At 36.7% G+C, this 12,153-nt stretch overlaps 1 protein-coding gene across 15 annotated transcripts in view; it reads left to right on the forward strand.

Annotated features, from left to right (window-relative positions):
- LOC129922382 (uncharacterized) overlaps positions 1-11,008 on the forward strand; it is a 68,752-nt gene extending 57,744 nt beyond the window's left edge. For 12 of the 15 annotated variants that reach the window (XR_008774382.1, XM_056008290.1, XM_056008283.1 and 9 more), the window contains 5 exons: positions 215-349; positions 1,797-1,979; positions 3,709-3,876; positions 8,846-8,992; positions 10,418-11,008. Coding sequence is in view for 11 of the 15 variants with exons in the window: in XM_056008290.1 (XP_055864265.1) it covers positions 215-349; positions 1,797-1,979; positions 3,709-3,876; positions 8,846-8,992; positions 10,418-10,611 (827 nt within the window). In the remaining 4 variants the exon portion in view is untranslated. The remainder of the gene's footprint in view (positions 1-214; positions 350-1,796; positions 1,980-3,708; positions 3,877-8,845; positions 8,993-10,417) is intronic. The other 3 variants (XR_008774381.1, XR_008774380.1, XM_056008291.1) reach the window with 3 other exon arrangements.
- Positions 11,009-12,153: the final 1,145 nt, after the last annotated feature.

A 12,153-nucleotide genomic window follows, 5' to 3' on the forward strand; every position in this document is an offset into this window, starting at 1 on the left:
TCTCGTATTTAGCTGAAATTTTGCTTCATTTTTTTTTACCTGATAACACAAAAATAAAATTAAAAAAATAGCTAATTGGTTAATTAATTATTGATAATGAATTATTTTTTTAAATTAGGGAAAGAAATCGTACTTAAAAGATGTGGTGGCATAAGTTGAATTAGTCCGCTTGAGGAATCTTTTGAGCAGCTCTGTTACATTTTACTCTCTCTAGAAAACTGTGCATTTGGAGACAGACCGAGCTATTCTTGCAGTTTGTTTATCAATGACTTTATGGGCAACTGTTACTCTACTCTTGGCTATCGAGCATGTTGTGACACGTGTATCAATGTGTCTAGGCCCGTGAAAGGTAAACCTCAATACACACTTTCAATGATCTATTACGTCATACGTAATGCAAAACATGTCAATCCATGTCTAGTAACGCTTAGAGTATCTTAGAGGAATGTAATCCTTCAGAATTAAGATGTATGGCTAAATAAGTACGGTTTGGTCTCCTTAGATAAATGTAGATGTTATTTCTCCAACACCTATTCTTGTATCAAGTGGAAACTTGAATAATTATTCATTGTAGCTAAGAAAACATGAAACAATTAAAAATAAACCCATTAATCAATTCATTATTGGCAATTAATTATTGTGTTTGATATCGAATAAAGGAAACTACTTCTACATTATTCAGAACTAAAGCTGTAAATGCGAGTTTTTTTCCTTCCTATTGCTAACTGAAGAAGGTGAAGATCCGGACACCTACCTGTTTCGAGTTAGAGCCCGATGTAGTAGAGCTGTTGATTACTTCTAAAGAACAAATGTTGGCTGACTTTTAGAATGTGTTCAAGTGTGACTTACAGAACGAGACTTGTACCAGGGTAGAACAGATGTACACCTCAGTGGAAGAGATGACGAGCCCTGAGCTGAAAACTTTAAACGAGGTGGTAGAAACCCAGAGCCACGAAATACGCAGCTACAATGGCCATGCTAGTGAAGATGGTGCCTTCTGTAACATCAATAGCAAGCCGTATGAAAGTAACTCCTATGACAAAAAATGTGGTGATTGCTACGATTTCCTCAACAAGTACAGAATCATTTCACTTCACGTTACCTCGCAATGTGACCAGTACGAGGCGAAGTCAGAACCAGCAAGGTGTGTGAAGTCCGGAGTAAGACTAGGTTTTTGGACATTCAGTTATTGCCAATTGTGATGTATTTGAAATTAAAATGTTACTGTTATTTTGGAGCCCTGAGGTGAGGTTCTTTAAGTTCGTCGTGTCGTGTGGTGCAGTTTGCAGAGAGCCTGGATATGGGAGATTCGTTACAATAGCCTACTTATGATATGGCACTCAAAATGTTGGCCAATAGTAAGTAATGCCTGGCTGATTTTGACACTCCGTCCGCCTCTGTACCAAACGGTGATAATTATCTATACGAATCCATAATTATTAAATGGAGTTGATAATTTTCATAGTGCAATGCCCCCCAAAAAATCATATACATATTTTATAGTTCGTCCATCGTGGTTTTGCACTGTGGTTGGTCAGACCTATGTGAGCCCGGAATGTTTGGCTGCACGCTGGGCAGGTTATTCCAGCTGGAGCTAGTGTAATTGGCCTTGCTTTTCTTCTCTGGCGTTTTTCTTCTGCCAGCGCTGTTCTATTTTCCTCAGCTATTTGTGCGCCATATATGCTCTATTAAAACACACAGGGAATCGATAGTTCATAACTTTACACACCAGAAAGACTTTTTTAAAAGAATTCTCCATATAGGCCTAATTTAAATTTGATATTGTACCACTTTAGGCTGTGAATACGGAGATAGAATCATCGATTGTACAAAAGATCACTGCTTGAATTCTCAAGTGGATTGCTGCGGCACGTGTAGCTATGGCACCCCCTTTACCCCAACGTACAGCACCAGAAGAAGCACACCTAAAAGATTAGCCACGACAGTAAATCCCCTTGTGCTATTCACTTCAATTAAAGGTAGGAAACTTTGTTGACATTTAATGGGATGTATGAACTACTAGTTTTTAACAATAAGTACTATCAGGCGTTCATATGCAATTCTTGCGAAAAGTTTCTATCAGATTGTTTCTATTTAATAATTTGATTGCCAGGGGAACAAAGGATTTTTTTGTGTCTGTTTGTCTTTGCTATCGGTGTTTTGTATCTCTTTAGTGATGGTAAAATCACAAAATCCTGACCCAAAGGATGACCTTTTATTTCTAGAATCTTTTTAGCTTGTAGCTGCCCGAATGGGTTTTTTTTTTTTTTTTTTGCCAATGATTTTATCAGCAGCATTTAGGATTCTATGCAATTCTTGATAGAAATGAGAAAGCTGGGTGAGCTTTGATGTTCTCGATTAGTGACATCGTGATATATATGCGTTTTCGTAATAGCTACTCGGATTTGCAGGCGCTCTCAATTACTCATAAGACTTTGAAGCACTTTAAAATATGTATTCACAAGGGGCAAAGGTCAATGAGTAGCCTTACATGGGCATCCTTATCGTTACAAATTGAATTGTCTCTTCTTCTAGCTACACTTTTTAGTTTCGGGATTTGTAGTTAAAGATTTCTTAATTCTACTTGATATCCTAATATCTTCTTTTTTTTTTTTGTCTCACTCGATGTGAGGACGTAACTGGAGCGGTGGTTCTCACACTGTATTGTTGTGGTTACAGTACAAGAACATGAAGACATTTCCGGGCGGGGTACGTAGTTATGATCGCTGCCATTGTGGAACCTTCAGACAAGACTTTGGTCCATGCCTGGTCGTTAAATAAATTCGTTCCCAATGAATTGTCTGGATAATGGCGCTTAGGGCGTTGATTATCTACTGGACATTTTACAAGGTGATATTGTAGGTTTACAGCTGTATTGCCCACTGACATTCTTAGGGACTTTTAGGGCCTCGAAGGTGGCTGCGTGGTCAGTTGTCATTATCCCCTCGTTTAATATAATAAGGCTTGTCTTCGAGTCCGAAGATCAGTTTCAAATGTGTATCCCGCGGCCTTTGTGAGTGACCTCCAGCTGTCTTGTTCTGAGGCCGCATGCAACCAGGTACTCTGTTCTATGTCAGCTAGGGCAAGTTAGCGCCTAAGCTGGTCTTTGAAGCGTTTCCATGGGGCGCCTCTGTTACGTCGACCACCTTTTAGCTCACCAAAAAAGACTGCCTTTGGCATACGTTCGCCCCCCACACGGGATACGTGCCCTGCCCAGCGTAACTGTCGGACCATAAGAAGTCCCTCTAATATAACAAGGTATAATGTTATTTTATATTATTTCTATAGTCGCTTGGTCTCTAAACTTAGGCTCTCATATTTTATTTTTTATCGATTCACTTGTCTGTCTGGTAAAAAGTTTGAACACGTTTTTTTTTCTCACACTCATTCCGGGATCTACGACAAGGCATGTGGCAAAGATTTGGCAATGTTGAAAATTTAATTATTTTTTGTGTGTGTGTGGGGATCTGATTTCTGCAGTTTACCAGTATTTTGACATGCTTATCTTTAAATACTTTTATGTCTACAGGTTTTTCTTTTGTTACATTTCCCAGGCCTCATTTAGCATAATTCTTCTTCTTTGTTGCCAAGCATTGTATATATGCGAATCTAAAACACTAAAACTGTACTTTGCAAAAGCCGCTCTTTTTTTTTTTTGGAGCATTCAAGATATAGTCTTGTAATGTATTTTTTAAAAATACTGTACAGATTGTGCACAAGGAGATCAAGACTTGAGACCAGAACTGTGCACTAACTTTAGCGTCTGCCTAATACAGCCAACACAGTGCTGTCACTACTGCTCGTCATATTACACGTCTGCAACTACAAGTACCACGACAACGAGACCATTGATACCATCCACTTCACCCAAAACTAGTAGGCAATGTATTGGTAGTAAATGTGACGTTAAAAAAAATACTTTAAAAAAAAACAAAGCTTATATTAATATGATCAATTATTTTGGATCAGTCATGTAATTAAATTTGTAATAGAGCTAGACTAACATTAATACATCTGCGATTAAATAGTCCTTAAAAAAAACTAGACAAGATTCTGCTACTACGCTCTTGCGCACGCTCCATTGGCTTCCCGTGAAAGCGAGAATCGATTACAAGGTCGCCACACTTTGTCATCAGTGTATATATAACAATGAGATGCCCTTGTACCTTAGCGAACTGATTACTCCATATGTCCCCCAGAGAGCCCTGCGCTCAATGGAGTCAACGCTTTTAGTAGTGCCACGTTTCTCCCTCAAAAGCTACGGTCTGCGTGCTTTTTCAGTTCACGGACCAAAGGTTTGGAACTCACTCCCCATTGATCTCAGACAGACAACATGCTACACCAATTTTAAGAAGAACATTAAGACCTATCTGTTTAAAACTTTTTTAGATTAACTGTCATTTTAGCTCTCGTGTTTTTGTTTGTAATGTTGTTACAGCGCCTTGAGCCTACATTTTGTTTAACAGTGCTTTATAAATAAAATTATTATTAAATTTGATCTGTATGATCTAGAGCTTAGAGCTAGACCAGTAGACATTGAGCTATAGGCTTGTGATAGTTTAAGATTTGATCTGGATGATGTAGAGCTTAGAGCTAGACCAGTAGACATTGAGCTATAGACTTCTGTTAGTTTGAGATTTGATCTGGATGATGTAGAGCTTAGAGCTAGACCAGTAGACATTGATCTATATACTTCTGTTAGTTTAAGATTTGATCTGGATGATGTAGAGCTTAGAGCTAGACCAATAGACATTGAGCTATAGACTTCTGCTAGTTTGAGATATGATCTGGATGATGTAGAGCTTAGAGCTAGACCAGTAGACATTGAGCTATAGACTTCTGTTTGAGATTTGATCTGGATGATGTAGAGCTTAGAGCTAGACTAGTAGACATTGAGCTATAGAACTCTGCTACTTTGAGATTTGATCTGTATGATGTAGAGCTTAGAGCTAGACATTGAACTATAGAACTCTGCTAGTTTGAGATTTGATCTGGATGATTCAGAGCTAGACTAGTAGACATTGAGCTATAGAACTCTGCTACTTTGAGATTTGATCTGTATGATGTAGAGCTTAGAGCTAGACCAGTAGACATTGAGCTATAGGACTCTGCTAGTTTGAGATTTGATCTGGATGATTCAGAGCTAGCCCAGTAGACATTGATCTATAGAACTCTGCTACTTTGAGATTTGATCTGTATGATGTAGAGCTTAGAGCTAGACCAGTAGACATTGAGCTATAGAACTCTGCTACTTTAAGATTTGATCTGGATGATTCAGAGCTAGACTAGTAGACATTGAGCTATAGGACTCTGCTACTTTGAGATATGATCTGGATGATTCAGAGCTAGACAAGTAGACATTGAACTAAAGAACTCTGCTAGTTTGAGATTTGATCTGGATGATTCAGAGCTAGACTAGTAGACATTGAGCTGTAGAACTCTGCTACTTTGAGATTTGATCTGTATGATGTAGAGCTTAGAGCTAGACCAGTAGACATTGAGGTATAGGACTCTGCTAGTTTGAGATTTGATCTGGATGATGTAGAGCTTAGAGCTAGACCAGTAGACATTGAGCTATAGGACTCTGCTAGTTTGAGATTTGAGCTGGATGATGTAGAGCTTAGAGCTAGACCAGTAGACATTGAGCTATAGACTTCTGTTAGTTTGAGATTTGATCTGGATGATGTAGAGCTTAGAGCTAGACCAGTAGACATTGAGCTATAGGACTCTGCTAGTTTGAGATTTGAGCTGGATGATGTAGAGCTTAGAGCTAGACCAGTAGACATTGAGCTATAGACTTCTGTTAGTTTGAGATTTGATCTGGATGATGTAGAGCTTAGAGCTAGACCAGTAGACATTGAGTTATAGACTTCTGTTAGTTTGAGATTTGATCTGGATGATTCAGAGCTAGACCAGTAGACATTGATCTATAGAACTCTGCTAGTTTGAGATTTGATCTGGATGATTCAGAGCTAGACCAGTAGACATTGAGCTATAGAACTCTGCTACTTTGAGATTTGATCTGGATGATATAGAGCTAGACAAGTAGACATTGAACTATAGAACTCTGCTAGTTTGAGATTTGAAAGATTTGATCTGGATAATTCAGAGCTAGACCAGTAGACATTGAGCTATAGACTTCTGTTAGTTTGAGATTTGATCTGGATGATGTAGAGCTTAGAGCTAGACCAGTAGACATTGAGTTATAGACTTCTGTTAGTTTGAGATTTGATCTGGATGATTCAGAGCTAGACCAGTAGACATTGATCTATAGAACTCTGCTAGTTTGAGATTTGATCTGGATGATTCAGAGCTAGACCAGTAGACATTGAGCTATAGAACTCTGCTACTTTGAGATTTGATCTGGATGATATAGAGCTAGACAAGTAGACATTGAACTATAGAACTCTGCTAGTTTGAGATTTGAAAGATTTGATCTGGATAATTCAGAGCTAGACCAGTAGACATTGAGCTATAGACTTCTGTTAGTTTGAGATTTGATCTGGATGATGTAGAGCTTAGAGCTAGACCAGTAGACATTGAGCTATAGACTTCTGTTTGAGATTTGATCTGTATGATCTAGATTCTAGATCTAGACCAGTAGACATTGAGCTATAGACTTCTGTTAGTTTGAGATTTGATCTGGATGATGTAGAGCTTAGATCTAGACCAGTAGACATTGAGCTATAGACTTCTGTTAGTTTGAGATTTGAGCTGGATGATGTAGAGCTTAGAGCTAGACCAGAAGACATTGACCTATAGACTTCTGTTAGTTTAAGATTTGATCTGTATGATCTAGAGCTTAGAGCTAGACCAGTAGACATTGAGCTATAGACTTCTGTTTGAGATTTGATCTGGATGATGTAGAGCTTAGAGCTAGACCAGTAGACATTGAGCTATAGACTTCTGTTTGAGATTTGATCTGTATGATCTAGATTCTAGAGCTTAGAGCTAGACTAGTAGACATTGAGCTATAGAACTCCAAATTTTTTTTTTTTTCCTCCAAACATTTTTTTTGAGTCCTGTGCGAGGCTACCTTTAATCTAAGGCCAGCCCTGGACGAACTTTCAACGGTGGCGAGGGGCAATTCCTCAGTTCATATGATCATCCAGAAAGAATGGCAATGTTCTATCGCTTTCGAGAAGGCCTTCGACGACCCTATAAAAAGAGAGAAGGTCATGACAGTTCAGCTTCACGAGTTACATTTAGTCCAGTACAGTCAAGTCCAGTGGGAAGTCACCCAGTTGAATCCAGTACAGTCAAGTCCAGTGTGAAGTCACCCAGTTGAATCCAGTACAGTCAAGTCCAGTGTGAAGTCACCCAGTTGAATCCAGTACAGTCAAGTCCAGTGTGAAGTCACCCAGTTGAATCCAGTACAGTCAAGTCCAGTGTGAAGTCACCCAGTTGAATCCATTACAGTAAAGGACAAGGCTGAGAGGCCAGTAGAGTTTGATACATCAGTACAGAGTTTGATACAACAGTACAGAGTTTGATACAACAGTACAGAGCTTGATACATCAGTACAGAGTTTGATACAACAGTACAGAGTTTGATACAACAGTACAGAGTTTGATACAACAGTACAGAGTTTGATACAACAGTCCAGAGTTTGATACAACAGTACAGAGTTTGATACAACAGTACAGAGTTTGATACAACAGTACAGAGTTAATACATCAGTACAGAGTTTGATACAACAGTACAGAGTTTATACATCAGTACAGAGTTTATGCATCAGTACAGAGTTTATACATCAGTACAGAGTTTATACATCAGTACAGAGTTTGATACAACAGTACAGAGTTTATACATCAGTACAGAGTTTGATACAACAGTACAGAGTTTATACATCAGTACAGAGTTTGATACAACAGTCCAGAGTTGATACATCAGTACAGAGTTTATACATCAGTACAGAGTTTATACATCAGTACAGAGTTTGATACATCAGTACAGAGTTTGATACATCAGTACAGAGTTTGATACAACAGTACAGAGTTTATACATCAGTACAGAGTTTGATACATTAGTACAGAGTTTATACATCAGTACAAAGTTTGATACATCAGTACAGTACGGTTAAGCATTTTTACAGACACTGTTTCGTGTTACCAATTGTACAGTATTGACTAATTGACTCCTTTTTTGAAGTGACCTCTTATGTGTCATAAAGATATTAGACATTAATTAAGTTTTATGGCGCCCGAATTGTCAAGTTGAGTAGATTGTGAAGTGTTTGCATAAAGCCTGGATAGAAAGAGTGACGTTACAATATTGTAGTCTTTCGATCGTGACTGTGTTATTGTGTAATTGTGTGTGTATATGTATACATAGCTCCTCCCTCGTGGTTGAATACGAACACGTTTCTGGTTTTCTATGAACTTGACTATGACTATAAGTCCAATCCTCGCTTTAAAAAGGCAGTATATTTTTCTGCTTCAAACAATGTAAAATTGTGAATTAATGTGTATTATTGCTTATCAAATAGTATTTCAGTCTATACCAACTCTATACCACTGTGTATATTACAGAGAGAGTATCATCGTGATGCGTGCATTAAAGTTTTTAAATTGTGTTAAAAGAATTTGACGTGTATAATTGTAATAAAAAAATGCAAATTATTGTTTCAATTGTGTAGACTACAAAAGTTGTTTTCGCTTAAAGATATTTGTGACGTTATAATACACGAAATTGCTGTTTTAATCGTACCTGCCTCCACTAATCCCTTAGCCTAATCTTTTTCATTAGTTGCTAAACATTTAGATAAAAATAATGCAAGTCACAAATTGAAGAGCATTGAAGACATTCTTGATGATATAGTTTGTGTTTTTTAAATTGTCTACAGAATGTGAACCAGGAGATCTAGACTTGAGGCGAGAACTGTGCACTAACACTAGTGTCTGCCAGACAAAGTCATCACTATGCTGTCACTATTGCTCGTTACATTACAAGTCTGCAAATACAAGTACCACACAATTAACGTCCCCCAACGGTAGGAAATTTTGTAACAAAATGTGTGTAAATACATTTAACATTTTTCGAATGCTTATTCAGTTTTGAAGATGAACTACATCCTGGCCCAAACCTCCCGCAGGACGAAGGGGGAAGGCAGCGGGCAGGGTTTGCACTCATGAACATCGAGACCACCGAACGACAGCCCAGAACGCATAACAAACGATTAAGCAGCCATTCATGTTTTATTACATGTCTTTTATCTGACGTTTGAGCTTTTGGTAGTGTAAGTGATTTGCGATTTGTATCTAGGTTCTAAGCTTTAAACTATTCCTTTGTCTAATAAACGTGTTTTAGAAAAGATACATAGTCAATAAACGATCTTCTATATACGTAAAAATATTTTGAGTCAAGAGAAGTTAATTAAAAGATTGTACCTGTACTTTCATTCAATATAGACTCATATGTATCACTGGAAATAAAATAGTGTGTATCTTTATGTCTCAAAGATTGTGTATCATTATGCATTTTTATGGAAAACCGGCTTGCATAATTATTATAACAATAAAAACGGTTAACTTTCAGAAATCATAAAGTAGCCTAAGCAGAAGAGATTTTCCAAGCTGTAAAATCAGATTAAGATTTTCTATAAGTGTCACAGGTTGAGGAAAGGACAGACTGACAGACCACACAAAGCTATGGCGGCTTTCCTGCCTTTCGGTGGCCAGTAATATTGTTGAGAGAATAATAATAATCTTTATTATCCATTAGGAAATGTGTCTTACATTTTGTGCGTTACACCAATTAAAACATTAGAACTATAAAAAAACAAAATATACAGTAGGCCTAGATATTTCAATCTGCTTAATTTGCCTTAGCTCTTGTAAGTGGAAACAATTATCATGATGTCAGTTATGGTAGAAACTTTGTTTACAATAAGAAATTTTAATGAGGTTTATAATAATAATAATAAAGCTTGTCTTCGAGTCTGAAGATTAATGAGTAGTGCAGTATTTCACGTGGCTACGTAGCCCTAACTGTGACCAACATATTTTGCCACAATCAGCCATTCAGCGCAGACATAACCATTGAATGAGGTTTCTACAAAACACGAAATGCCTCGTTTCCTGTTTTATTGAAGTAATTTTTTTCTTTATAATAACAAAAAATATTCAACCATGTATTGGAAATGTTTATTTGTCGGTATTCTGTTCAGTCCATAGGTTTGTTGTTTCCTTATTTAAACTAATCCACTTTATCGGTTGCTTAAATTTTGTTTTGTGAGCTAGAGGTATTTGTATTTTTTGACACATCGCACAATTTAGGCCATGTCTTGCCCATAATCCATCAAAGGAACTAGAGGTCAACATATCTAACTTTGATTAAGTCGTGCAAGAAGCAGTACTGTTTACAGTAGTCGAGACATGGTGAAAGTAATGTATAATTATCTGTTTACTTTCAACAGAGTGTGTACTAGGAGAACCAGATTTAAGTCCACAGCTGTGTACTAGCCGTAGTATCTGCCAGACACAGCCATTGATGTGCTGTAAATATTGTTCTTCCCAAGACAATTCTGCAAGCCATCTCTCTTTATACACTATTTGGATATATTGTTTTTGTATTGTGTTCTTTCTTTATATTAAAACAAATGTCTATTAGGTAGATAAAGTACAATTGTCTATTAAGTAGATAAAGTATAAATGTCTATTAGGTAGCTAAAGTACAAGACTCTTAGGTAGATAAAGTACTTACCCTTGTTCGGAATTTTTTAAAAGTTTTTGTCTATTTCTTATCTTTATACCATTTTAAGCATTGTTTACACAAGGAAATCAATTATAATGAAGCAATCTATCAATCATAATGAAGCAATCGTTGGTGTACTGTGCATGAAATAATAGACCTCTAAAACATGTAACCAAGGCCGGCCTTAAATAATGAGCCTCCTTGTCCTTATCATTATGAGGAACATTTTGTACATCCTCTTATAATTCTGGATCTAGAGATAAATTATGTTGCTTGTTTTTATTTCTTTTATTAAACAGTTTCAAGTTCTTTATATCATGTGTTGCCTTTTCCATTTATAGTTATTCTATAGTTTGCTGCACTAGTTTGTTTTGTGTCTTTTAAAGTAAATGAGCTTTCCAATTTTATTTTTAAAATCATTGACCAGAAGTATCTAATACCTTATCACCTTATTCTGATTTGCCTTTTAATTTATTTATAATTCTATAAAGAAAACTTAACTAGACCCCCACACCAGATGGCTCTGTCTGCACCAGATGTGGAAAAATATACAGGTCATGACTGGGTTCGCATTCATCTTTAATCTTGGAAATTGAAGGCATTGCCATTCATTGAATATCATTTGTTTGTCTTCAGTGAAATTATTACAGGATTGTTTTCACAGTATTTTAAAATTTGCTATGTTGTCTTCTTCATCAGTTATTTTATTTAATGTACCGTACACCTTAATAATGTTGATTCCTCTATATTATATTATTTCTGTAAGCAAGTACTCTATAATTCATGTAATTACAAAACAGTGTATGATGCTGGCGAAAACTTGTTACTGCAGATTACTAAACAGCTGTATGCTGGTATTTGAGTTTGGTGTAAACAAATACAGACAAAACTCCACAAATAAATGACAAAAGAGGGAACTGTTTCAAATTTTTAATCACAACAAATAGTTCATAACAAATAGTTCATAACGAATAGTTCATAACAAATAGTTCATAACAATTACATGCAGGTAAAAACCTTAGTACTTTATTTCCTCACATAGATAGTTTGATTATGCAACTCGCAAGTAACATTCCAGAAAAGCTGTGACTCAAACAGTATCCCTACAAAATAACTGTCCAGATATCATGGCTACATTAATTTTTAAAAAGTAAATGTTCGAAGTTAATATGCGAAAAAAAAAAGTTGAATACGAAGAAAACAGGCAGCTTCCAAAGTTTCTAAAATAATTTTATCTAGTGCAATGCAATGTTGGTAAACAAATTAACAATCAGGCCTTCAAGGGCCATAATTCTGAAATTCATCAGCAGAAGTAGAAAGACAATAGTATAAAGCCTGTGAGGCCACTGATCTTGTATCGACACTTGCTGTTCCTTTGGATCTAGATCAGTTGCTTGGAGAGAGGGAAACTGCTGAGGAGATATGGTTTCGACCATTGCCATTGCACAGGGATTCATT

The sequence above is a fragment of the Biomphalaria glabrata genome, chromosome 13 (assembly GCF_947242115.1).
Source record: "Biomphalaria glabrata chromosome 13, xgBioGlab47.1, whole genome shotgun sequence".
NCBI lineage: Eukaryota > Metazoa > Mollusca > Gastropoda > Planorbidae > Biomphalaria > Biomphalaria glabrata.